The 26,945-nt window shown below is 52.6% G+C and overlaps 1 protein-coding gene across 2 annotated transcripts; it reads right to left on the bottom strand.

Moving 5' to 3' along the window:
- Window positions 1–617: 617 nt before the first annotated feature.
- On the bottom strand, window positions 618–26,401 carry MFSD4A (major facilitator superfamily domain containing 4A; the record flags this gene model as incomplete). Of its 2 annotated transcripts, XM_082647144.1 has the most annotated exons (10): window positions 618–2,863; window positions 3,994–4,114; window positions 5,427–5,497; window positions 8,869–9,016; window positions 11,958–12,131; window positions 13,202–13,317; window positions 13,763–13,925; window positions 16,952–17,203; window positions 17,868–18,066; window positions 26,172–26,401. In XM_082647144.1, 10 exons carry the CDS (start codon window positions 26,399–26,401, stop codon window positions 2,808–2,810), a joined length of 1,530 nt encoding a protein of 509 aa, XP_082503270.1. In that variant the 3' UTR covers window positions 618–2,807. The 2 variants fall into 2 exon arrangements, 1 of the variants encoding a protein (XP_082503270.1); XR_014296281.1 differs by lacking the exon at window positions 5,427–5,497.
- Between the last annotated feature and the right edge of the window lie 544 nt (window positions 26,402–26,945).

Raw genomic sequence — 26,945 nt, forward strand, 5'->3', positions numbered from 1 at the left:
CATCGGAGCATCTCTTGACATTCCCTCTTCCCATCCACCTTCCCTGCTTTATCTTTCTTTATGCACTCAATTATCACTCACCCTGTGGCATGTTACTTGTTTACTGTCTTTGTGAGGCAGGGACTTCTGTCCCATTGTCTGCTGTATCTGCACCTGGATCAGTGCTTTAAACCTAGCAGGTGATCAATAACTCTTTTTTAAATGAATACATGAATTCTCTAAAAGACTTTTTATGTCACTGTGAATCTGGTATACTTCCAGATTCTGGTATACTGATGGGTTAGATTCCCACATCCAAGTGGCAGAAGGAAATCTGGGAACAGGGTGATTCCACAGCACTCTGAGATGTCAACACCCTTCAAAGAAGATCAGGAAAAAAGCCTACTTTCTCTGTAACTGATATTGAAGTGTGGTATAAAACCTACCTGCTTCCCCTTATTCTGATCATATGTAAGAGGGAACAGTGGTTCTCAGTCCTCCCTCAGAGTCTTGTTTCTTCTACAGTATCAGCCATGGGAACCTACAGTATGAGAGAGACCTGTCTTGGGGGAACATTTGGTCATTTGTTTCTGAGCTTTTATAAAAGGATCGACTGTCCTTCATAATGGACAACATGCTTATTAAATTTAAAATATTTTATTTTAGGAAAGGTACTCTTAGATTTGTTTCAATCTTGTTTTCTATATTCACAGATTAATCATGATCACCTTAGATACAGCTATTGATTCTTCTTTCTAAATCTGTATAAAAAGGACGTTTTCTTGAAAAAACCACAAGAAAAATATAGCTGCTTTCTTTTTCCCCGGGTCAGTCACTCACTCTGGTTAGATTGCACAAGTAACTCTGGCTGCCGTCTAATACTTTTAAGTATTTAGAGGCATAGTTAAAACTATACCCCTAGACCACCAGCTTTCAAAAGAATTTGGATCTGTTTGATTTACAATAAATATGTACCAAACATATGAACAGTTTCTAAGCTGCTAACGAGGAGGTTTTAAAGATAAAAATTGCTAGCAGTTATTAAGCAAATTTCTGTGTCAGGCATATGATAATTGCTTTACACAAATGCACTTAATTCTTTCAGAATTCCTTTGAGGTAGGGTTAAGGTTCTTTTAGAAATATCACTTTAAAGATACAAAAAAAAGCAAGGCTGGAAGAGTCTCAGTGATCTGCCCAGGGCCACATAGCTACAAGGTGAGGCCAGGGCTTGAACCAGGTCTCTCTCTATAGCCAGATTCTCACTGTGACACCATGTTGATGGCAGATGGAGCTGGCTAACATGACGATGCCGATGGTTCCAGGATAAGCCTTTGGTGTGGGGCATGTGAACTGCTCCACTTGGACAGGTTATTGAGAACCACGATCCACTTATTTTATATTTATACATGTACATTTGTATTTACACAGAGAAAGTGCTGGTAAACTAACACACAAACAGCCACTGTAACAGCCATTTCACTACTTACAGAAGTCTCAGCACTCTTAACTGCTCCAAGTTGGCTGAGTTTGCATCCTGTCTCTGTATTACTACAGGATTTGATCTGGACAGGAGCTGATACTCCCTGACAGACACTGCTTTCAGTATACTGCACAGCTCGAATTGGTCAGTCGTCCAGCTTTATGTTAAAGAAAATTCTGACGTGATATAAAGAGTTTTTTTCCCTATAGAAGACGTAAAGTTTAAATTAGCTATTTTTGAGAAATTCTTCATGCTGTTTCTATACCTTTTATAAGCCATTCAATGTCAGTAAAAGCAGAAACTCTATCCCATTCTCCCAGACAACTTCTGGACCAATTAGCATTGATGATTAGCAGTGCTATGCTGGTAAATGTTTATCAGATGGCTCTCCAAGGGGACAATAAAGCCATGATTTCTAGCTTTTGCCAATTTCTGTGGTGTAAATACTCCCACCATGGCTGATCTCAAGCCGCTAACATATTATCACTGAAAGTGGAGTTGGAAAGACATACACGGAAGCATACCTTTATATAATATTTCTACCCTGCAGGCACAATAAATAACTTCAAGAGCATAGGTATAAAAAAGTTAGGAAGTGATGAGTTTTGAGTATAGTTAAATTACATTAAAAACGAAGGTAATAAGTTTCTCTAATTTAATTTTAAATAATGGCTGGGTTTAACAACCAGCTCTCAAAATGAATACTTAACAATTGGCTTTTATAAGCTGGTATGAGCTAGCCCAGCATACCACTGAAGTGCCCCAAAGGTAGCAAGATTCAACTTTTCCTTTCGATGTTTTAGATGACAGACAAACTACTGACAGCAGCAGCAGGAGTTGGAGGGCCTTCGGACTATAATAAGGAAAAGCACATAAATCCTTTGAGCATGCCAGGGAATAACTTGGGATTTGTTTTGATTAATTTAAAGTCTATCTACATATAGCAATGATCATCGCTCTTTATAATTTCAACTTATTTTTTCAAACTTCAACCAAGAGTCATCTTCAAACCCAGGGTGTGGTCCATGAAGGAGGCGGCCAGTGGAGTGAAGCATCTAGCTGTCTTCTTCCTTCCCAGCTGGGTATCCTAGCCCGCTCTTACCAAAAGTCTGAGCCAGGGAAGAGGAGAGTAACTTGAATAGCCAGGTAAACATCTAATGATTTGCCCAGGGAGGACCCAGGTACCAGAACTCAATTTAATTTCTTCTACCCAACCGAGTATTAGAGAAGATCGGAACCAAGGCGTCGAGAGGTTGCCTCCGCTGCCACCCCAGCTTTCTTCAGCCCTTTGACCTGAGCTGGTGCGCAAGAGGCCGGAAGTCTTCGCCAGCCTCCTTCATCTCAGTTTTACCTCTGGTAGCACTCCAGGCTTTCCATTCCAAGTGCTTTGTCCTGGGTAGGAACTACAAGAGAAAAAACAGGTAGCATGTTTGAGCAGTTCTGATTAACTAGCCCTTATTCATCCCGACAGCTTACTCTTTGTTTCTCTGCCATTCAACGGTTCACATTAGGAGGCCGAGTGGAAAGTCAGACCTACTAGTTCTGGCAGACTAGTCGGTGGAGACAGTTTGCTGAGACTAGTGTCTAGGGCTTGGGGAATATGGTGGGGTTTTTTTTGTCTCCCGTGAACAGGGAACTCATGAAGTGTTACTCATTGGATATTCATCAGAGCTTTCTTGAACCGTGGCCTAACTGAAGGCCCTGTGCCGAGTGCTGGACTGAACAACTCTGGTACCTGCCACCTCAGGCACAAGGATGTAGTGTGTGCTGACTGGGGGGCCCACGCTGATGTTTAAAGGGAGTGTATGATCACCTACTGCGAGACAGGACCATGGATGCCTGACCCTGCAGTCTTTTTGTGATTGGTATTTTACTTTCTATGAAGAGGAGAAGGTTTCTGCCTTAAGAACTGGCTGTGTGGACAGCTGGTTCAGTTGCTGGGACTTTGAGAGCTCTGGGCGGAAAGGCAGGTGAGGGCTCAGGGTTATGAAAACAGCTTTGGGACTCCCCCTGCCTGGGGTCTCCAGGAGCGAGACTATTCTTAGGAGGTGTCTCTGCCCTGAAGGAGCTTTTCTTTGCCACTTGGCCTGAAGGACTTCTTTTTGAAAAAAGACATTTGGACTCGAGTCAAGTCCCAAACTGCAAAGAAATGGCCAATTAGGCTGCTGGGCCGAGTTCCAGCCAAGGAGGCAGGCTCTGCCTCTCCGTGCTCAGCACAGGCTGGAATGCGATTCTTGGCCCATGGTCCCCTGGTCTGGTGGGATGCAGGAAGCCAGTTCACAGACCATGCCCCTCTCCTGATGGAGAAACCATGAGTCAGCCTATCCCGTTCCCTCTTGCCCTGAGAGCCCAGCACAGACAATCGCAGGGCAAAGCAGGAAGAGGGGAAAAGGAAGCTGTAGAAAAATAAACATTTCCTTGCATTTTACTTGGAACAGAACAGCATTTGTGGCGTGCTAAGATCCACAGCGTCTCTCACGTGCCCCCCTGCTCTGTTTTCCTCCTCTTGTGTAGAAACAGATTCTTTCCTTACCTGATGAGAGTCCAGGGTGCATCCTGTGGAAAAACAGGAGCAAGATATAGAAGGTAAAAGCCAAGCCACCAAAGATCACGCCACAGACCAGGAAACTATAGCTGCCCCGAGCCTGGAATACCTGCCAAAGGGGAAAACACAGAGAAACAGGCCATCAAAACCTCACAGAAAGATGTATTGGAGGAAGCAGCCTTCTCGGGCCTCAGCAGGTTTTTCAGTCAAGTTCTGGCCCAGCATGCTAACAGACAGAAACACTGGTAGGAGGGACATCTTGGCCTTGTTTCAAGGTTATGTTTCTGGAGGTGGCAGAAATCCTGCTGTATGGCAGAGGTTGGACCCAGTGACCCCTGCAGTCCCTTTCAGCTCTGTGTCCTGGAACCTTTGAAAATCTCTGTATCTTCCTTAAAACTCCAATCATATTAGCTGTTTCTATACCCCCAAGCCCTGATCAGAACTCTGCAGAGGAGAGAGATATATCTACATATCCTTTTATTATGATATATGTGTGTGTGTGTGTGTGTATATATACATCCTTTTATTATGAAAATTTAAAACATATACTCAAGTGGCATATGGAATTCCCATGGACCCATCACCAACTTTAGTAATTAGTATGTTTCCTCTGTACCCCTCTGTACCTCTTCTTCCCTGCACTAGATTACACTGAAGCAAATGACATCACGTCATTTCAATGCAGAGGGTAGTGTAAGATGTAGCTCTTCCTCCTGTCCAGCAGGACAAAAGGGAAGGAGAATTGAGTAGTGATTAGAGGGATTTTGGAGACTGAAAGACATAAGTATGGACGTCATCTCTGTTGGTTATTACAGGTGTGACTGAAGGCAAGTTGCTTAATCTCTCTGAGTTTCAGTATCCTCCTTTGTAAAAGGAAGCATAACAATATCTTCATTACTGTCTTCCATAAAAAGTAGGTGGATTTTTTTTTTCCTGATGAACAAATGAAACGTGGGTATGTTTGAAGAGAACTGGGTGAGTTGGGCCCTTGATCAGGGCAGGAGTCAGGCAGGAAAGCTGGGCCCTTTGTAGGGTGGCCAGAGGCGAGGAGAGGTGGGGCAGGGAGTGGTGGATTGAGAGGGATGGAAAGGAACTCTGCCTGCAGCCCAAACCCATCCCAGGCTCTGAGAGCTAAACATTCCCACGGGGCCCTCTGGCCCTGCTCCCAGACGTGGCCTGTGTTTGCTTTGGACAATCCCTAGCATCCCTTTACATCTCCAGGTCCCACATTTGGAGGCTCAGCTTCCAAGGGTGGCTCGGAAACGGAAACAGGTGACAGAGACAGAGTGGGGCTCCCGCTTGCTGTGTGGGAGGCTCAGGGAAGGGACAGCCTAGGTTCAGACGGGGGCTGGCCACATCTTCTCACCTGCCTGGAGGGGCGCTCCCTGATTACTCCCCCCACCCCGAGTTTCCCCACATACCGAGCCAACCAGCATCTGGAGGGCCATCTCACCAACGCCTGCCCCTGTTACCAGCACTGTGGTCGCACAGCCTAACCAAAAGAGAAGGATCTGGCTTAGTAACAGCAAGTTAAGGAGACAGAAGTCAGCTGGCATAATCCAGGTTGTTTCCGGGAAGCCTCTGGAAAGCGGTACAGCTGCCTAAGAGGACTACTTTGGATCCCTGAGATCTCTCAGACTTTAGCTCTGAACTTTGCTTAGGTCCCGCTTGTCATTATATCCCTTCCTTGTTCTGAAACCTTCAATTGCTCACGATTGTCTCCAGCGTAAACTCCAAGTTGCTTAGCCTGGCATTCAGGGCCTTTCCCAATCGGAATGCCAATTACCTTTCCAGAAAGATTTCCTGACCTCCTCTGCCAGGCAGGCTAGTGTCCTCACTGCCCTGGCATCGTGCTGACCAGCCACACCTCTGGTCAATCCGGCAACATGGCACAGACCTTCGGAGCCCGAGCTTCAGAGTCAGACTTGGGTTCCAAGCCCGCTACATCACCTACTAGCATGGGACCTTAGGCAAGTCCTTCCCATTCTCTAGGCCCTGGTTTCCTTCGGTAAAATGGGCATGACAACACCTCTTTCGCAGGGTTGCTGTGTGGATAACTCTGACGCAAGACACACGTGAGCGCTCAGCAGAGCGCTGGCCAGTTCTCCGCTTAAACCCTTCAGCGCTGCCATCAGGATCAGGTCCAAATGCTTTAATGTGGTTTGCAGGGCCCTCTATAATCTGCCCCCGTTGAGAGCTCAGACTGTCACAGTATCTGCTCACAATCTACCCTCCAGTCAGGAGAAACTCTCTTCCGTTTCCTGACCCTGCACACACTCTCACCGCCAGCTTCTCATACATGCCTTCACCCCCTCCTGAACATTCCCCCTCTTCCTCTTTGTCTGGAAAACTCCTGTTCATCTTTTAAGTTGAGCTTTCCATCATAATCTTCTCCCCCCAGCCCCCATCCTTGAACCTGGATTAGCTCCTCCTCTGTGCTCCCTCAGCCCCCTGCACTCTACTCTCACGTGCCTCACCCACCTCCCACCTGTTTACCAGGCAGCCTCCCTCTACAGGCTGGAAGCCCACGAGAGAGGATGTGCCTTGAATTTTAGTTCAGTGGCATATACCACTGCTTAATATTAGCACAGTGGCCAACGTACGGTAGACATTTAGTGTTGTTTGAATCAGAGATCGCCATTGTCTCCTCTGTCCTTCAAGTTCCTCACTTACATTTATACCTGTCTGTGCCTTTGCTCTCACCCTGTTCACTGCCCCCCACCCCATCCTTCCCCAGAATGCCTTTCCTTTTTCCTCTGACTTTCCAAACCCTGGGGCAGTTCATGTTCCCTCCCCTCCATGAAGCTATCTCTAGATTCAACACTGGTCAGCAGTACCCACTGTCTATTCCACTCATACGTTCAAAAACCTTTCAGTACCTGCTGTGCATCAGGTACTGTGCTAAACACTGAGGGTACTCAGATGAATAATAAGAGTTAACGTATATACTGAGCACCTGTGAGCCAGTTACGCTGCTAAGTCAAGAGCTTTACATTTGCTCTAGTGCACAAAACCATCCTCACAGGAAGGTGTTTGCATCCCAATTTTGCACATAAGAAAACTGAGGCTCAGAAAGGGGAAGGAAATTGACCTGCACAAGGTCACAAAGCCAGAAGGTGTGGAGACAGGACTGACCTTCAGATCTGCTGATGACCTCAAAGCCCATGCTCTTGCCCTTGTCCCTTGCTGGTGCATTCAGGGAGCGTGTTGTCAAGGAGAGGACGCAGATAACATAGGTAGAAAAGCCTTGAGGTGGGACAAACAGGAGAGGCAGGTACAAAGGAGCGGGGCACACCTTCCCAGTGGGGTCAGAGAAGCTTCCCAGAGGGGGTGAAAGGGGAGGGACTTGAACAGGCAGATGAGAAGGTGGGACAGAAGAGAGAGGGCATTCCAGGCAGACTGTGGAGATACAGAATGGGTTTTGTGCTATCAGGGAATAGCAAGTAATTCAACATGGCTAGAATGCGGGCTCTGAGGGGAAGCAGGGAGGGAGAAGGCTGGAGAAAGGAAAAGCGCTCCACAGAAGATGTGAAGGCTGTGAGCAGCTCTGTGTTTCCAAGCAATCCCTCTGGAGCCGTGTAGAGGACGGCCCAGTAAGTGTTCCTCACCCTGGCTACACGTTACCATCACTCAGCAGCTCTGGACCAGTTACATCAGACTTCGTGGAGATGAAGCCCAGGCACTGGGCTTTGTTACAAAGGCTCCAGGTGATTTTAATGTGGAACCAGCAGTGAGAACCACTGATGGAGGCAAATCTGAAGGCCAGGAGACAAGCCAAGACCTGCCAAGGCAGGGATGGGAGTGATTAGAAATTACGAAAAGCTGGGCACCCTTAACTAATCCAGACAGGTTAAGTGGTTGAACTAAGGCCGGGATGGTGAGAAAAGAAGAGGACAGATTTGAGTGATCATTTGCAGCAGAACCAACCAACATAACATTCTTCTTCTTATTAAACTCTAACATTTGTGAATCACTTCAACCTCTGTGGGATATACTATGTGACAGGTGATACCAACATTACTTCATTACTTCCTTTACTCGTTTGAAGTTTGGGGATTATCCTTTGATTTCAAGGACCCAGGTCTCAGGATCAACTCAGCAGATGAGCGGGATGTAGCTCTCATTGCTCTGACCCTGCCTGGCGCCCCCCGCAACCCCCTACACCAACGGCCCCCACTTCTGCTCTAGAGAAATCACTCATCTTTAGTGCTGGTTTTCCAACACTCTAGGGCACCTCTGATTACTTCTGAGGGTAACGTTAAATGTTCAAAACAATTATTTTTAATTAACTTATTTTAAAAAAAGATCTTTGCTATACGCCCTTGGGAGGCTACGGAAAGGGAAGGAGACTAGTTGAGGGAATCAGAGGTTTCCGACATCAGGCACAACCCTCAATCAGGTGTGGAGTCATTGTTCTACTCCTCTGTTTCGAACAAAACCCACAACAACAACAAAACACAGAGGTCCTTTACTGCTAAGTTATAAAACCCCTTTCCTATGCTATAATTTTTCCTGTGCAACTCTGCTTTTCTTTGAACTTGTTATTTCCAGCACATGGGTGTTACACAAGATGCCAGCTGTGGGTCTGTAGACACCGCTACCGGGAAAAAGAAAATGGGAAAGAGATGCTTACTGTTTCTCTGTGGTCTGAAATCACATGATCCGGTATAACGTTGAATGGGGGGGGGGCACGTGGGCCAGAACAAGCCTGTTGCCCCCAGAGTCAGGAGGGGAGCCTTCACTTCTGTGAGGAGGAGGGGCAGGGACCTTGTAGCTGGAAGACCCCAGGAAGAGGGGCTTGCGGGGAGGAAGCAGCGCCCGGCCCGAGGGAGTGCCTCTTCGCCCTTGGGCGCGCCGGCTCACCTTTGTACTGCAGGATGTCCTCAGTGTAGGCCAGCATGCTGGGAAAGGTGCTGCTGAGGAACAGGCCCAGACTGGCTGTTCCCACGAACAGGAAGACGACATTGTAGGAGAAAACAAGAAGCACCAGGAACGTCACCACCACGCCGACCTGTCATGGCGGAGACGAAGGCGATGAGAAATTAGGGAAAAGCTGGCTGGTCATGGAGAAAGGAAAACCAGCAGTCCGTCTGCAGACTTGAAAAGTTCCTCTCCAGCCGCAGGGGCAGCGCTGTGTGACCCGTGCGCTCCCCTGTGGAATATGTGGGAACTGCACCTTCCCCAGTTGGTGTCGGCCAAGGAAACCCTGAGAATAGGAGAAAGGGGGGAGGGGAGCCCAGCCAGACATCTCGCAAACAGCCTACCGCGCATGCCTTAGAAACGCTTAGCTCCTACTCCGCTCCGACCTTACAAACAAAGGTTTGAAGCGTCGCCCGGAAAATCTCTAGACTTGGGAAGTTTTAAAAACACCTAACTCTTTTATGTTAGCCTGCATGACAGAAGACTGAGGATGCCAAGGGCGAATTAGCAACTCTGCCAACCAACTCTGCTCCCACTCGGCGTGGCCCCCTCCTCAGTCGGTGGCGCAGACTGGCTGTCAGCCTGCTTCTCACCTCCCTACCAGACCCTCATCCTCACCTCTGCACCGGGACACACACGTTCCCTCTCCCCTGCCCATCTTCTTCCCTAGCCAACTGTAAGCTCCTTAAAGGCAGAGACCTCATCCTATAGAACTCAGCACCCCAGCCGTTCCCCGCAGGGCCCCCCCACCCACGTGTGTACTCATTAACCAGTAAGTGGTTGTTGAGATCCAGGAGAACATCAAGAGCAGAGTGACCCTTAATTTTAAAATGAGCGGAATCTGGGAAGAAGTTGCAGTGAATTCGAGACATGGCAGCTGCAGCATCTGGGAGCTTGCTCAGGGCTGTTCAGCTGTGGTCCCAACAGGCTGCCCACGAAAAGTACCTGAAAAGCTTTAAAACAATTCAGGCACCCAGGTTCCCCTCCACACTTCCCCCTGCTCCCCGAATCAGAATCTCTGGGGTAGGGGCCCAGGAATCTGTATATTCCAAAAGCACCTCCAGTGGGTCTCATGTATGTGGGAATCACTTGCTCTAGGATAATGTTTTCCCAAACTTGCTTGATGACACGAACCCCCTAGAGTGTTTGTTGAATATAGAGATTGCTAGCCCCCTCCCCTGGACATTCTGATTCACCAAGTCTGAGCTGGACCCAGAAATCTGATTTTCCTTTTTAGAAACCAGCACCCCGGGTGAGTTTATCATCAGTGCCTAACTCATGTGGAGGCTTCAGACTTCCTTTTCTCACCAACCCAGAGTCATGCCCACTGTCTTCTCTCTAAGCAGCTGGCCTCGTGTGCTAGAGAGTCTGGCCACCAGCAGCCCCTGTACCCTCACTCTTCTCCACCTCACGGACCTCAGGAGTCTTTCTGCCCGCATCACGTCACCATCACCCCAGCTCCACAGAACAGGGGCCCTCTTCTTACTAAGCTTAGCCCTTCCTTCGCCTCTGTCCTTCGACCCCGTCCCCTCTCCCCTGGCCTTCTTCATTCACTTACTCTCTGACGTGCTAACCTCACAGGCCTCCGCCTTACAGGCTTCCTGCCTTTCTCCTCTGCCTACAAACACGCTCATACCACCTGACTCCTGTCAAGCAAGACTCCCTTCACAGACGTATTTGCAATTCTCACACCTCCACTTCCTTCTTACCCTCAACCTCTTTTTTTTTTTTTTTGGCTTCCCCTGTGCGGCTTGCGGGATCCTAGTTCCCAGGCCACCAGGGATCAAACCCGTGCCCCCTGCAGTAGAACCACTGCACTGCCAGGGGATTCCCACCCTCAACCTCCTGAGTTTGGCTTCTACCCCCTCCCCCCACCTCCCATCTACACTGAACAGAAATTTCTTTCTTGAAAGTCATCAACGAGCACAAGGCCAAATCCAAGGGCCTTTCTTGGGGCTCATGATCTTTGACCTCTGTGGCCTCTACATAGTTCCCAACCTTCTCTCCACTAGAAACTCAATTCAAGGAAGTACTTTCCGACAGTGGATTGGACTTCCTGGAAAGGTGGCGAGTTTCCAGTCACTCGGGGGTGTTTAGACAGACTGTGGACCCTTTGGAAGGGATATTACAGAGGTGATTCAATCCCTGGTCGGAGGTTGGGCTAGGCAACCTTACAGGAATCTGCAATCTGGACCTCTTTGTCATAGATGGTGGCATGGACACACATGAGGGTAAAAGTCTTAACCCACTTCTCAGGCCCAGACCTCCTGCCTCCGGAGAAGACCAGTTCCTTGAAGGCCATCCTATATGCCAGTCTGGCTACTTAAGAATCATCTGGGAGGGCTTCCCTGGTGGCACAGTGGTTGAGAGTCTGCCTGCCGATGCAGGGGACACGGGTTCGTGACCCGATCCGGGAAGATCCCACATGCCGTGGAGTGGCTGGGCCCGTGAGCCATGGCCGCTGAGCCTGCGTGTCCGGAGCCTGTGCTCCGCAACGGGAGAGACCACAGCAGTGAGAGGCCCACGTACCACCAAAAAAAAAAAAAAAAAAAAAAGAATCATCTGGGAGAGCTGCAAGATGTAAATTCCCAGGCCCCAGCCCAGAGATGGTGATTCTGAAGGCCAAGGGATCCCTGCCCTCCACTGGCCATAGGGCTCTGACCAGCTGGGCACCAAGGTGAACAAGGGAGGATCAAGGCCAGCACCTGCTTCTCTCTACTCCTTGCAGGCTGTCAGCTGGGATCTGCTCCAGACACAGCACTGATCGTCTCCTACAGCCCCTTTCTTCCATGGGTGCAAAATCAGAGGCCCACAGCGAGCACAGGACTTTTCCAAGATCGCACGAATAGGCTCCACCCCTTGGATTTCCATCCCTTCCCCACCAGCATCTCTCTCCTCTCCTCTCCTCCCTCTACTTCTACATTTCTCCCCTGCTGTCAGAGTCCAGTTCCGAACAAATGTCCTGGGGCAGTGCTAGGGCCAGGAGTGAATGGTTCTTCTGGGTCTCCAAAAAGTGAAAGGAGGCCACTTACCACATTGACGAAAACCATGGTAGCTGGCTTCACTCTTGAGGAGATGGGAATGGAGATGAGCCGACCCAGAGTGATGAAGCCCCAGAAGAGGCTGGGGAGGTAACCGGCCACCTTGTGTCCCACAGACAGCGGTTTCTCTACTGCATAGCTGTACACAAAGGCGGAGTATGCCCCCTGTGGGGAGACAGGTCCTGCTGAGCACACCTGCAGCATACCCCCGCAGAGGAGGCCTAGCTGGGGCAGGTGTGGTGTGGGCCGGCAGGGACTGGTCCTGCTGCCAGAGGCTTAGGGGTGGGCTTGGAGCCGAGACCACGCGGCACACACAGGCCTGAGCTGAGAGTGGAACCTGGGCACCACAGCTTACGGACGGTGCCTGCAGGAGCTAGGGGATCCAGGAAGGTGTCTCTGGGTCCCCACGGGAGTCCCAAAGGGTCTGGTCATGCAGGCTCTGCTCCCCCCTTCAACCAGAGCAGAGTTCCACTACATGCCTTATTTATGAGGATTCCACAGAAGGTTTTTTGTTGAAGGAAGGGTGCTACAGCTGAAAAAAAGGTGTGTCTAGGCATCTCATTTTACAGATGAGAGGGCAGAGGGAAGTGAATTGCCCAAGGTCACACTGAGAGTTGGAAGTCAACCAGTACCGTCACGAGTACTTTCCACCAGGTCATCTAGGTTTTTAGGGCCTTTTCTTTGGAGAGTCCCTCATATGGCAACCAGTTAATCAATCAGCCATTCAAAACTGTCCTAATCCTTAGAGATTCCTGGAGAAAGGCACTGAACAGAGTAACAGAGGTCATGAGTGGACCGAATAGCTGGGCCCAGATCCCACCTGTAGTTTGTTTACCACGTGGCTTGAGAAGCCCAGGCTTCGAATGTATTCCAGGAAGCAGAGTGCCCTAGAGTTTATATGGCATGACCTCTACCTGGGGGAAGAGGGCACTGCCCCTTTAAAAAATGTGGGGAGCCTACACTCAGTAACAAACCAGAGGCCCCTATCCACAGAGTTCATGAAAATAAAAACAACTGAATGAGACAGGAGACCACAGTTCCAAGGGGCTGTATTCAATTCTGGAGAGACTCTCCCCTGGGACTTGTGCTTGGTTTAAATTTTGGGGCCCACTGTAGTACAGGTGAGGTCTCTAGGAAACCTTGACGTTCCTCCTTTCTCTTACCATCCCCAGACTTGAGGCTCAGGGGGCGCAAGGGGGTGCCCAATAAGGGACACCGTCTGAGGGCAGGCTCACCGTCAAGCCGTCGGTCATGAACAGGACCAGGGTGGCTGTGATGTGGATGGCGAAGAAAGAAGAAGGGACTCCTTTGAAGTTCTTCCTCTGGCAGCAGCGGAACAGGTCCTCGTGCCCTGGATGACATACGAGAAGAGCAGGGACAGGTCTCAGCTCCTGCTCCCTTCCTCTGCGCACCCAGGGACGGTGGCCGGCGGTCAGGAGAGCCCTGGCAGAGGGGAGACCACTTACTGCCTCCCACCTTCTCCAGCTTCCAACTGTCTATTAGGAACAGCCCCTGTCCATCTCACAGTGCTGTTGGAAGCAAGGCTCAGAGAGGTCAGGTAACTCGCCCAGGGTCACACAGGAGGGGTTAGGTAGAATGCAGGCTGGAGCCAGAAGTCTGCCTTCCTCATCCTCTTGGCCAGTTTGTTCCATCTCCTGCCTCCCGAGACCAGCAGTGCCAAGGGTTCTTCCCCAACCATTCTCACCTGTGATCTACATTCTCCCTCTGGGTGGGAGGGCTTACCAGGGAAGCCTCGGTATGGGGCCATGAGCCTGAGAGTTCATTAGAGCCCCCACCTGGGTGAAACTTAGGGGGCAGCGAGGAAGTGTCTTCCTTCTCAGGAGGCTGCGTCTCCAGGGTGAGCTCATCTGCAGACAGGAGTAGGGGCCTCCTCTGAGGGCAGCAGGTCAGCAGCCGCTCTTTGGACAGCAGATACAGCACAGCCATGGGCACCGGGAGCTGGGGGTGGGCAGAGGGTCAGGAGAGCCCTGTTCCCGTGAGGGTCCCCATTTCCCGTGCCTGGCCTGCTGCATACACCTCCACGTGGCTGTGTGGCGAATGTCTGCACAGTCCTGGGAGAAGACAGCTCTTTTCCCAGGGTGCCCACCTGGGAAATGCAGCCAGGTGCAATTACACCTGGGCAGGCTTGGTGTAATTGCTGCCCGACTTTAACCACAGTCATTTCCCTGAAAAGACAGGTACTTGTCACATGCAAAGCTTGGACTCACACCGGGCCTCTGCTGGCACAGGAGGTGCTAAACTCCTTTCTAACACCCTTGTCCTGAGCAGGGCTGGAGCAGGGCCCCTCACACTCATTCATGCTGGTAGAGCGTGTGATGCTTTACAAAGAAGTTTGGCTTTTGTTCATCACAGTTCTGTAAAACGTGCTGGGGGAAAATCATTAACCCCATTTTCCAGGTGGGGCAACTGAGGCTTAAAGTTATTACTTAGTCAAAACTGTTACAACTGGAAGAGACGGTCACACAGCTGACTTGAGGCAGCGCTAGACTGGCGCCCGGGCAACCTGATTCTGACCAGTGCCATCTCCATGTCAGGGGCTGTTCTGGGTGATGTTATACCTTAGGAAGGTACAGAGGCTATCCTCAGGGAAAACAGAGACAGGGACTCCTTTGGATTGAAAAATGCATGCTGTGAGCAACTCACGTGCAGAGTCCAGTGTCATGTTCACTGATATTTATGTTAAGCCGCTTCAGTTTTATGAACTCCCCAGAGTAATGGGAAATGTCTCCTGTTCCTGAGGTTGCCCGGAGAAGCCTTCACCACCTCCCTCAGGTGCCTTGCCTGTGTCTAACCACCTCGCTGCCAGGGAGCTCTTCATCAACTCTAACCTCTGCCCTTCCTGCTGCAACTTCATCCCAGCTCCTTTTGCTTCAGAAAGAGAGGAAGCCCAGGGAACTGTGGAAGTGTCCCAGGGGCTAATGGGCTCCTCTGGGCTCGCAGGCGAAGCTGGCCTGGTAGACGGACATCAGGGGGCTGCCAGCCCCTGCCTAGTGCTGCCCTGGGGAAGCCTCCCCATCGCCCGGAGGAAGGCTGGCTCGCATAGACATTTTCCCAAGTCACCTGAATGCCACCCCTGTGCTGACACCTCCCTGTGGGCACCTTGGGAGCCTCCCTCCACTTATAAATAAGTCAGACACACCCCAGCAGCATTAGAGCCATAAATCTGGTCTGAATGGACAGGACAACCCCTGCCCTCAGGAGTCCTGGGTCTGATGAGGGAGGTGAAGCCCTCCCTCCAGTCTGATGGGAGAAACAGGAAACCCACACGAAGAGGCCTGTGGTAGCAGAATGCCTGGGGGAAGGCCAAGGGGAAACAGCTGTAAAAGAGGTGTGCTCACGCAGGTTGGGCTCTCCAGGGAGGTGGGTGGCAGGAAGGACTTCACAGAGGATGGGCTGACGTTGCTGGCAGGAACACACCGGATCTTTATAAGAAGCCCATTCGGGGAAGGTGGGCTCTACCTTAACAGTCAGAGAATGCCAGGTGGGCTGGCCTGTGTGAATGTGTTTGCCCACGTGCATGCACAGCCCATTCTCTTCTGGGGTGGGCTGTTTATCTTCAGACACAAACCAATGGAAAAAGTCCGGAAATCCTGCAGCAAACAAAGTGCCTCCACTCTGCACCCCATGGGGCAAGAGAAGGCAGACCTCACGCTTAAGCTGCCTGGACCTTCCGGCTTCCTGGTCCCAGAGTCTCAGCCTTGACATTGTACGGACAGTGCTCTTTGCCTTCGTAGGTCCCCTGTGGAGGGCACAGGCCCAAAGCCGCATTGTTTCCAAAACAATGATGGGCATGGGCAGAAAGGAAAAGGAGCAGAGGGAGAGGGGTATGTCTTTCAGAGCCCCCAGTGAAGAATCTCGTACAGGGAAAGTTACAAAAGAGAAGGGAAAATGAGCAGTGACTATAGGGCAGCTGTTCGGGGCTTGTGCTGGGGGTCAGGGTTCCAGCCTGGCCAAGCCTCTTACTAGCCCCTCATCAGGCCCTCGAGCCAGTGATGGTGTGACACCCCTGCCCTGCTGTTGAAGTGGGACTGGGTGCCCTCAACGGCCTCTTTCGATGCTACGTGTAGAGCATCACCCTGAGGCCCAGCCTTCCTGCCTCAGGAGGGCTAGGTAACAAGTCTGCCTAGAGCAAAGACAGACTCCAAGTTGGGGTGACAAGCCATGTGACACCTCCATCCCGTAGCCAGGTGGATGGCCACCTGCAATACGCCTCACCCCAGTGCACACCCCTGGTGTTCACGACCATTCTTCCCAAGCGGGGAGGAGCTGGCGGGCAGCGTGTCCCACCTCTCCCTCTGGCCCCAGCCTGGGCTAACTTGGGCCGCAGGGCACCAGAGGAGGTTTCCAGCCAGAGACCAGAGTCAGTTCTGACTTAGCAGGGGAGGATGAGAGCTGGGGTGCAGAGGGCCTTGGTATCTGACCCAGACACAGTGACGTGGTCTCCCTGTTCTGCTCCCACCAGGGCAGCCTTGGCAGGCAGGGTCCCTTGGAGGTCATCTTGTCTATCCTCCAGCCTCCACGGGGGCCCACCTCACAGCAGGCACAGGAGAATCCCACCAGTGACTGAGGACCCTGGAGAAGAGCCTGGTATGTCCGGCAGTGCTCTGTCCCAGGGTCTACATCATCTGGCCTTGGAGGAAAAGAGCTGGTTCCCCAGGGAACCTCTGATGACTTGGAAGTTGACCCTGGTCTCACTGCACTAAACCTGCTCACTGTTTCATCTCCCTTGAGAATCGCAATCCCAGGATGTCACAACTGAAGGACCTTAGAGGTGATCTCCTGCAACCCCCTGTGTTCAGATGAATCCCCGGGGGTCAGTCCTCCCCTCTTCTTGCCTTCCTGAAGGCATATCTCAGCCCTAGTACGTTTCTCAGAAACAGAAGAATCTGTACTGGGAGCTGGTATGGACTGGTATGGGTGACTGTCCACTAGTCCCCACCCAGCCCTGCCCCAGTGGCACTCACATTGATCAGGGCCATGATCCAGAAGGCGTAGGACACGCGGGCCCCTGCCCCGTCCTGTGGGGTCAGCGTCTGGTTGGACCAAGGCTGGGCCCCAGTATGGTGGTGGGCCAGGACCCTGGAGGCATGGAGCAGGTGGCTGCCGGAGGTGGCGTTGGCTGTTCTATTGGTAGGCAAGCAGTTGGCCTCAGACAGAAAGGGGTCAGCGATAAGGGGGCTCAGCAGTGCACCAAAGCCCACAAAGAAATGGAGAACCTGGGAAGGGAAGAGAATCGGGGTGGGTGGAGGCATGGCTCAGGCTTTGCCTGCCCCCCACCTTGTGTCCCATCTGGGGAGCCCCTGTCTGGGAGCAGTAGGGTGGGAGGCAAGAGAGGTGAGGAGTGAAGCTCCTGTCACCACCTTCCTGCCTGGGATAACTTGGTGACAGTGGCCAAGCCCTCCCTCTCTCTTCTTTCCCAAAGCTTAACCACCAGCTGGGGGCTGTTCCCAAGTTAGCATCCACCAGTTAACACCCCAAAGGGAAGGGGGCTTAATAAAGGGAAGGGCTGGACTGGAATCCTGGGTAACTGGGAGAAGGAAGGAAGAAGAAACACAGGGAGAGGAGGAGATGAGAGAAAACACCAAGTCCTTCCATCACGCCCTTTCCAACTTACAAAGAACCTTTTCTCATTAGCACTTAGATTCCTCTGACCACCTGCAGGCCAGGATCATCACTCCATTTTAGAGATGAAGAGACCTCAGTCCAGAGATAACGGCCCAGTATGGTCCAGCTGGAAGCGGTCACACTGAACTCGACCCTGCTACTCTCTCTGGGTCACCGTCCTGGTCTCGGGGAGGAGATGCCTGGCCCGAGGGAGAGGGCTGAGGGAGCTCCCCTGTGCCCTGCCCGCCCCCAGCCCCACGCCTGCTGGGGGCTCACCTGGAGGAAGACCGCCGAGTCCTTCTGGTAGATCCTCACCAGCTGCATGTTGGCCACGGTGTCGATGCAGCCCATGGCCAGGCCCGCCAGCGCCATGACTGAGGCCAGCACCTTCACGTCTCGGCAGAAGGGGATGGCGGCGAACACCAGGGAGATGGCCAGAGAAGAGGTGAAGAGGGCCCATAACGACTGGGCCAGGCTGCAGTAGCGGAGGGTGTGGTCAGTGGAGGGGGGCCGGAGCCCTTCGAAGGAAGACCCCCCCACCCCATCCTCCACTCACTGGGTGGCCCCCGGGGAAGCCGAGACGCTTCCCCCCGCCTCTGGTCCAAGGGCAAAGGGAGCTGTGGCAGAAGCTCTGTCACTTGTTAGCTACGGGTCGTGGGCAAGATGTCTTGAGTCTGCCCAGATAACAATCCCTACCACACGGGGTGCCTGTGAGAACTGTGTTAATGGACACTTCACAAAGCGTAACTGCTAATTTTGGACTCAGAAGTGAATTTGTATCATTTACTTAAACTTTAGATTGTTTGCTTATAAACAATTATATGCAAAGCTATATCCATCTCTCTCACGGAAGGTGTGAGGGGAATGGCTTTGAGCGCCTCCAGGGAGCCGTGCCACATGCGTGAGCCTGGAGGGGGGCCGGGGAGAGCTGCTGAGCCGGGCTGCACTGCCCTCCCCACACAGGAACGGAACACGCCAAGGCCCTCTGCAGGCACCAGGCCTGAGCTGCCCGAACCGAAGCCCACAGCCGAGGTATTTGGGGAAACTGGTGACCCCTCTATGGGCAGAGCTGTTGGACTCTGTGCCTGGCAAGTGTCCAGAAGGGAGGCCCCACTGAGAGGTGTCTGAGTGGTGACCTTCCCCAGAGGAGCCCACAGCAGCAGGCTGAGGGAGTGAATGGATGAGTGAACACATGGGTGGAGGCCTAAGGCTCTGTCCGGTCTCTCGGGTCCACTCCGCCCAGTAAGCAGACTCTCGGAGAAAGGAAGGAAGCCTCGTATTTTCCGGGGCCAGTCTGAAAGGCTAACGTGGGGGGAAGGAGAGTGGGCAGCAGGCAGCTTCTGGAAGGGAGAGGTTGTAGAGGAAAGTGTCTCAGATTATGAGAAGGTAGACAGCCCCAGGTGCCTCCGTCTGGCTGCCGGACCTGGAGCTGTGGAGGTGGGAGTGTTGGTATTTCTGTGACAAGAAGACCTGAGTTTCCAGCTCACCGAGGAAAAGGGAGAGGCCCCAAGAGACCCCCCAGTCTGTCTTTTCCCAGAGGTTCTTGCCTCTGACCCTGTTGGCTCTCAGCTTTTCATCTCGCCCCATCTTTGATGAAATCCTTTATGAGAAGGGCTCTGCTGGTAGCAGCAGTTCTTTATTTTCTCATTTTCTTGTTTCCAGGCTGATCTGCTGATTGGAGATTACCAATCATGACCCCTGTCTGTTCCCAGCTCAGAGCTGTGTGTGAGGGGGCAGGGGAGACTCACTTCACCCCGGCCACTGGAAGGAGAACAAGAGGCTCGTGTTGTGGAGAGGGCTGTTCAGGTCCCTCCCAGCACCCCCTTCCCGCTCCCCAAGCGTCCCTGCTCTGCCGGCCTCCAGCACCGACAGCCTGGACTGCTCACCAAGCTTCATGGCGCTTCTGCTTCCTGCTACCTGGTGGCCTGTCTCATTGGTGCTGGCACAGAGGTGATGCCCACACCTCTGCAGGCTGATACAATCGACAGGCCTCTCAGAATAGCTCTCTCTTTCCCCTTCCTTTCCCTGCGCAAGATCGACTAGGCAGCCTCCTGGGTGGCCTGACTTCAGGGATAGCAAGAGGGTCCCCATCTCCCTCAAGTGTTCCCCCCACTGAGCTGCTACATGGGCCTGACACTGCCACAACCTCACTCACCACTTGGCGGTAAAGCACCGACACCCCAGGTACAAAAATGCTCTCTTGAAGAATTAATACATTATCATTATTGCCCTGAAAAACCTGGATGACAGTGGTTAACCAGTCCTGTAGCACAGTCCTGAGGGCACGGGACCTGGGGTCAGTGAACTGAGATAGGCAAGAGCTGTGGGAAGGTGTGGGAAAAGAAAGGAGAACTAACATTACAGGGTACACGAAAACAACGAACACTTGTTTACAGGGTCCAAGACATTTGGTGTACGTGACAACGCTGTGAGGTAGACCTTGCAATTGTGCCTCGTGTGACCCACGAGTAAACTGAGGCTGAGAAGGGCTAAGAAAGTAGCAGACAGATCCCTGACCCAAACCCAGGGCTTCTGACTTGCTGTTCCCTATGCCATGCTGCTTTCCCATGGAGGAGTGTGCACGTGCGTGTGTGTGTAAAAGGGCTGATGCTGGGCCACGGACCCAGCCAAGCTGGAGAGGGGAGCAGCCAGGGAGCACGAGGCCAGATTCTTCAGAGCCTTGGTCTTAGGAAGCAATGGCAAACAGCTGTAGCCACTAGAACATGAGCCCCCCCCCCCAGTGGATCAGGAAGAGATCAGGAAGCCGGCCCAGACAGGGAAGAGAGCGAGTAATGCTGAGTGGGGACCCAGTTTCTGACTCCCAATCCAGGAAAAGGCCAGCGCGGTGTCGTGGAACGTCCCTCCCCTGGCCCTGGGTTCTGACGTTAATTCAGGCCAATGAGAGGAAGGGCCCCACTCCCCCAAGACAGTCTAGGGAACCCTTCCTCAGGAAGCCTGAGAAACGTCCAGGTTACTTTTTGTTTTTTTCATCTTTACTGGAGTATAATTGCTTTACAATGGTGTGTTAGTTATTATTAACGGCTCCACACGGAAGGTGCAAACGGGCAAGGGAGAGCAGAGAGCCAGGTGCCTGCCCCACCAGCAGGCTGTGTGACCTTGAGCACACTGCGGACCTGTCAGCCCCGGTGCTCTGCCTTACCCAGAGGGCACACGTGATCACCTTGTCCTGCCATGGGTGCCTGCTCTGGCCTTCCTGGTTCTGTGATAATAGGAGGGGCTGCTAGGCTCCAAAGCAGGGGAAGCGCTTGAGCAAAACAGTAAGATGTCAGCCAGCTGTCCAGCCCTCTGCTGCCCAGGGGTGGGGAATAATGCTGCTGAGGGCCAGCCCCATGCCACCGGGGTGAGCGACCCCAGGGCGGCACTCACATGCTCCTCACATTTTTACCTCAAGGGATTCCCCCTGTCCACCCTGGATAATCTCCTTCCCTGAAGGACCAGGGAAAGGGGCAGAATGCAGAACCAGGAGGGGTCAGAGGCATCCCCAGCTCCCCTCCACCCCAAAAGGGTCCGGCAGTCTCCCAAGAGAGGAGCGGGGCCCGGGACAGGAACCAGGGGACAGGACACCCCCTGGGAGTGAGGGCAGGCTGGAGACTGCAGCGCAAGCCAGGGCGAGAGGGAAGGGGTGACAGACTGAGGGAGGGGCAGGCGGAAAGGTCCCCCTCTAACTGGATCCCCCCACACTGACACCCCAGCTTGTTTGACACCCTTTGTTAAGGCTGGGGGGACCCAGAAGGAGGAGCAAGGAAGCCTGTCTTTGGGGGGATCCCTGTTAGACTCAGATCAGGGGAGCACCCTTGCATGACGACGTTCCCTGGCTCAATGGGTGCTGGACCCACAGGGAGTGCTCCTTACACACTGGTTAAACTTGCAGTTCCAGTGTCTGCCTGGAACACCTCTCCCCACGTTCTTTGCTTGCATGGCTCTCTCCTGTCATTCAGGTGTCAGCTCAGAGAGGCCTTCCCTGACCACTGAGCTAAAGTAACCCCCAACTCTGTAACTCTCTATCCTTACCCCGCCTTATTTCCTTCATTTCACTAAAATGATCCTTCAGAATGTAGGCTCCATTAGAGTAGGGACCTGTGTCATATTCACCCCCAAAACAGGGTCTGGCTCAAGAGATGATTGTTAAATGAGTGAATTAAAGGGTGGGATGAGTTTTGAGATTTTTTTAATTAAAAAAAATGAAATAGAATTTATATACCATAAAATTAATCTATTCAAAGTGTACAACTCAATGGGTTTTTTTTAGTATATTCAGAGTTATGAACTCATCACCACAATCTAAATTTAGAGCATTTACATCACCCCCAAAAGAAATCCCTTCCCCATTAGCAGTCACTCCCCATTCCTCTCTGCACCCCACCCTCAGCCCTAGGAAACTACTCATCTACTTTCTACCTCTATAGATTTTCCTACTCTGACCTTTCACATAAATGACACCATAACAGTATGTGGTCTTTTGTGAATGGCTTCTTTCACTTAGCATAACATTGTCAAGGTTTACCCATGTTATAGCATGAGTCAGTACTTCATTCGTTTTTATGGCTGAATAATATTCCATTGTGTGGAGAGACCACATTTTGTTTGTCCATCCATCCGTTGATGAACATTTGGTTTGTTTCCACTTTTTGGCTATTATGAATAATGCTGCTATGAACATTTATGTATAAGGTTTTTTTGTTTGTTTTTGTGGTACGCGGGCCTCTCCCGTCGTGGAGCACAGGCTCCGGACGCGCAGGCTCAGCGGCCATGGCTCACGGGTCCAGCCGCTCCGCGGCATGTGGGATCTTCCCGGACCGGGGCACGATCCCGTGTCCCCTGCATCGGCAGGCGGACTCTCAACCACTGCGCCACCAGGGAAGCCCCTGTATAAGTTTTTGTGTGGACATGTTTTCGGTTCTTTGAGGAATATACCTAGGAGTGAAATTGCTGGGTCAGATGCTACCTCCCATGAAGAGATGGATTTTTAAGCAAGAACCATGTCTGGTGTTAGACCCCTAGGAGACCTTCAGCCCACGTTTGCTACATGCTGAAAGGTGGACAAGCTGCTGGAGGGAGAGGCAGACGCTTTCTAGACGGGAGACTAACCCGGGTCTGGCTCAGAGAAGGGAACTGGCTTTTGTATTTTGATCCCAGAACCACAGGGGGCCAGCATCCTGGGGAAGTAGGTCAGATAGTGGCCTGGGGAACACTGCATGGAGATTGGGTTTCATGCAGTGGGCAGGAGAGAGTCAGAGGTGGGCATTGGGAAGGCAGGGCTGCAGGAAATTGAGAAAAAAAGAAAGGTAGAGAAAGACACAGTTAATATAGCAAAGAGAATAACTCAAGCCTTCCTTTAAGAGCATGTGTGCAGAGGAGAGGCCCAGGTGAGGCTGGGAAAAGGCTGGGGAAACTCTGAAAGCCATTTATCTGCCCTGATGCCTTTGAGATAAAGGGGTCTCCCAACCTGCCCAGGGTGGTTAAACAGGTCCCCATGAAACCAGGAACAAAACCCTAACCTTTTGTCTAAATACCCCTCCTCTTTCCTATCTGACAAAGCACATATCTATACACCCTGCCAACCAGGTGGCTTTGGGTTTGTCTCTTCTCTGAAAGGCTTCCTGCTCTCGATAAGCAAGGTTTTTCTAAGGAAGGTCTAGTCCACGTTTTTCTGGCCCTAATTGCACCCTGCTCCCTCTTGGCCTGCATGTGGTGGCCTCCTTCAAGATCTCTGTCAATGTCAGAAGAGAGAGAGAGAGCTGGTCCCATCCTGAGTGGAGGGCTCCTGCCCTCCTCTGCACCCACTCTAACATCAAGGCTCTCTACACCCAGTCCCTCTAAAGCGTGTCCCTTTGGAGGCATCCAGAAACTCTGCTCAGCCCTGGAACTCAGTCTGGGCCAAGGAGTAGGCAGGACTTGAGCAGGAACCCTAGAGAAAGAGTGCTCCCCTGACTCTCCTCTGCCTGGTGTGTGTCATCCTGCAATTCTCCCCACTCCCGCGCAACAGCTGGCCCTCCCTTCCCTATTTGTTAAACCAACCCTCCTCCCGCAGTACCAGACTAGCTGCACCAGCAGTAATCACGGAAGCTGAAAGCACTAGCAGTGGTATTAGCATTTTAACTTGTGAAGCCCCGAGGAATCAAGCTTTAGAGGCTGGTTTCAGGGCTGGTGGAGGTTCTGTTTGCTTTGGGGGATGGAGGATTGCGATAAGCTGTCCAGCCCTAGCTGGTGACGACTCCTGTCCACACACAGGCCACCCCCGTGATGTCCCTCTATTTCCACTGAAGGCTACTTTGCTCTTAACCAAGGGAAGAGGTTCTTTAAGACATTTTGTCTTTCGGTGGGAGGACTGAGGTTCAGAATTGAAACCTGAACCACTGATGGGACTACTCCCCCTATTCCACCCTACCCCCACCCCTCAGATCCCAGCCGGAAGCCCCAGAGGCCCATAGTTTCCTTCCCAGGAGTGTCAGCTCAGGAATACTCAGTCCATGAGTACACACAGGGATACTCGTGCCATGCCTTTGCCTGGTGAGTATGGGTTATAACTTGTACACTTCAGAGCTGAAGCTGACTACTATGAAAAAGCAAGAGGGATTTCCAAAGTATCTTGTTCTAGACACAAATGTGCGGGTTCATATCCTCACTAGCTTAATAGCTGTGTGACCTGGGGCAAGTTTCTCAACCTCCTTGTGCTTCAGCTTCCCTCTGCACAAAATGGAGACAATAGCACTACTCTGCAGGGTTGCTGTGAAGGTTAAATGAATTGATACAAGTGAGGTACTAAGTAAGAGCAGTGCCTGGCATCGCCTAAACACTCAATAAAGCTAGTTATTATTGCTACCGTGATCATTCTTTTCTGTGAGCCAGTTTCCTGAGGCAAGACCCTTTCCACTGCCTGTTCAGAGCCCCTCGTTGAGTAAGGAGCCCTGAGGGAGGCACAAAGCAAGTAAGGAAGAGCTGGTCCAGCTTGTTGTGTATCTCTGCTGTTTTCACAAAGCCTGACGTGCCAACCTGCCATTTAGAATGATCCTCATTCCCTTTCCTGTTCTTTGCACTACACAGGCTCCTAAAAAGTTCCAGGTAAGGGAGCTTTTGTAAGTCAAAATACTTGAAAACAAAACCAGAAAAATACCCTGACTGATTTCTAATTAAACCTCTAGGCAGAATTAGAAAGGATCTGGAGCTTTTTCTTAAGATTTTCGGAGTCCCCTATGCATGCAATCCTGTACAAAACCCACAGAAACACTATCGTACACAAGGAGACTTGCTTCTCAAGAGGACACTTGGGTTTCCACGAGGATTTTGGTAGTGGGGATAATCACTCCCTAACTGATGCTTTGTCAGTTGGGTGGCTTAATGTGGGGTCTATATGTATAGACACCTATGCTCCTCTCCATCAGCTCCAGAAGTGAGGTGGAGGGGGAAACCCACCTCACAGATACCTCTAGCAGTGAGCCAAAGGGCAGAGCCCTTGGTGCAGAATGGCTCCCTAGAGGCTTCAACTGTGGTTTTGTTCCCAGGCGTCTGCTCGCTTGAGTCCATGCAGTCCAGGAAACCACCCAGCCAGAGAAGCCAGGACTAGGGAAACCTCCAGCAGCCTCTGACTTGCAAGTCATCTAGCCCCTGCTTTGGGTCTGCTCTCCCAGTTGCACTAGGAGAGTGAATCCTACTGCCTTTCCAAAGGGCTCTGTGGAGGTGGCCCTGTCGAATTTGAGCCGGGAGACTGAGGCTCTGCAACGGTATCCAAAGGGGCATCTCTGGGGGCCATGCCAGGCAGAGGCCAGGGAGGAGTAACATGGGGTGGGGGAAAGCGGAGGGGGATCCTGGCACCAGAGCTGGAGTGTCACCTCACTAAGCTATGGGTGAGTCACCCTGTGCCTCCCCTACGTGAACCCAAGTGCTAAGGTCCTGTTTGTCTCAGAGGCAGAAGGGGGCCACCTCCAGGGGCCCATGCAGGAACCCTGGCTCCCTCAGGAGCAGGACCACACAGGACCCACCTGCCCCGTGGCCGCCCAGGGGAAGGGACCCCCTGTGTCAGCTGATTTGGAGCTGAGGATCTGAGTGGAGCACACCCCAGGGCACTCTGTCCAGCCGCAGCCAGCTCTGGCACTGGGCACGGCCCCCGAGGTGACACTCCCTCTCCTGCCACCTCACTTCCAATTCCGTCGCCCACCCCCGGCAGCAGGGGCTGCAGACAAACCTCAGGTCTGCCGTGCAAGAGGGCGACCCTCCCACCTCTGCAAGCTGCCTCACCCCTCTCCCTCGGGGTGTGGGCGGGAGAAGAGGGGTGAGAGCTGAGTCTATGCCCTCACAGGGGCGAGCGAAGGCGAATAAACAATCCAGAAGTCACCTTCAGTCTCCAGAGAGAGTTTTGCGGGGAGAGCTGGGGTGGGGGAGGGAGGCAGCCCTCCAGCTAAGGCTGCGCATGGCTAGCGTAGCGGGGAGGGGTGGTCGCTGCCTTCCAGAAGGCAGGGACAACCGGCGGCCCGAGCCCCGCGGGGGCAGAGACGAGCGTGGTGGGAAGGGTCGGAAGGGTCGGGGGGCTGCGGCCCTCGGGCGCGCGGACCGGGCACTCACGTCCTCTTGAAGACGCCCCCGAGGGCGCTGCCCAGCAGGAGGCAGAGCTGCTGCGAGAAGAAGACCCAGGAGATCTGGGGCAGCGAGCTGTGCGTCTGGCAGCGCAGGTCCAGCAGCGTGGGCCCCAGGAAGGCGATGCACAGGCCGAAGCTGAAGAAGACGCTCCAGTAGGTGAGCGTGGGCTGCAGGTTGCGGCGGAGCAGCCCTGACACGCGGACGTCGCAGCCCATGGTCCCGGCTGGCGGCTGCCGGTCAGGGCGCGCGCGGTGCCGAGTGCCGCTTCGCCCGCGGGAGAGCCAGCAGGGCTGGGGAGGCCAGGGCCGGGGGAGGGGCGGGAGGGGCGGGGAGGGGCCGCCCGGCGAGGGGCCCCGCCCTCGGGCCCAGGGAGCACCGGGGGCGCCTGGGCCGCCCGTGGGCACCGCGTTCGGGCCAGCGCCTTCCTCGTGCGGTGCCAGGCGCCGGCCTCCCCTCCTTCCTGAACTCACGTTTCCACCCTCCCCCGGCCTCGGGAGACCAACCGGGAGCCGCTCTTCACCGCCACCCCCGCTCCCACCCAGCTCCGCGTCTCTCCAGCCTTTTTATCCAGCCCCCCAGGGTTGGAGGGCCTGGACGCCCATTTTAGAGCTGGGCAAACTGAGAGCCTGAGACGTCCTGTAAGTACACCGAGAGGCTTGGGAGCAGGATCTTCCAGCGCTTCTCCTTCGGGGCAGCTGCAAACCCTCCCCAGACACCGATCTGGCCTGTGGTTTGGCGGTAAAGGAAACACCGAGCCCT

Source organism: Grampus griseus, assembly GCF_964374135.1.
Source record: "Grampus griseus genome assembly, chromosome: 1".
Classification (NCBI taxonomy): Eukaryota; Metazoa; Chordata; class Mammalia; order Artiodactyla; family Delphinidae; genus Grampus; species Grampus griseus.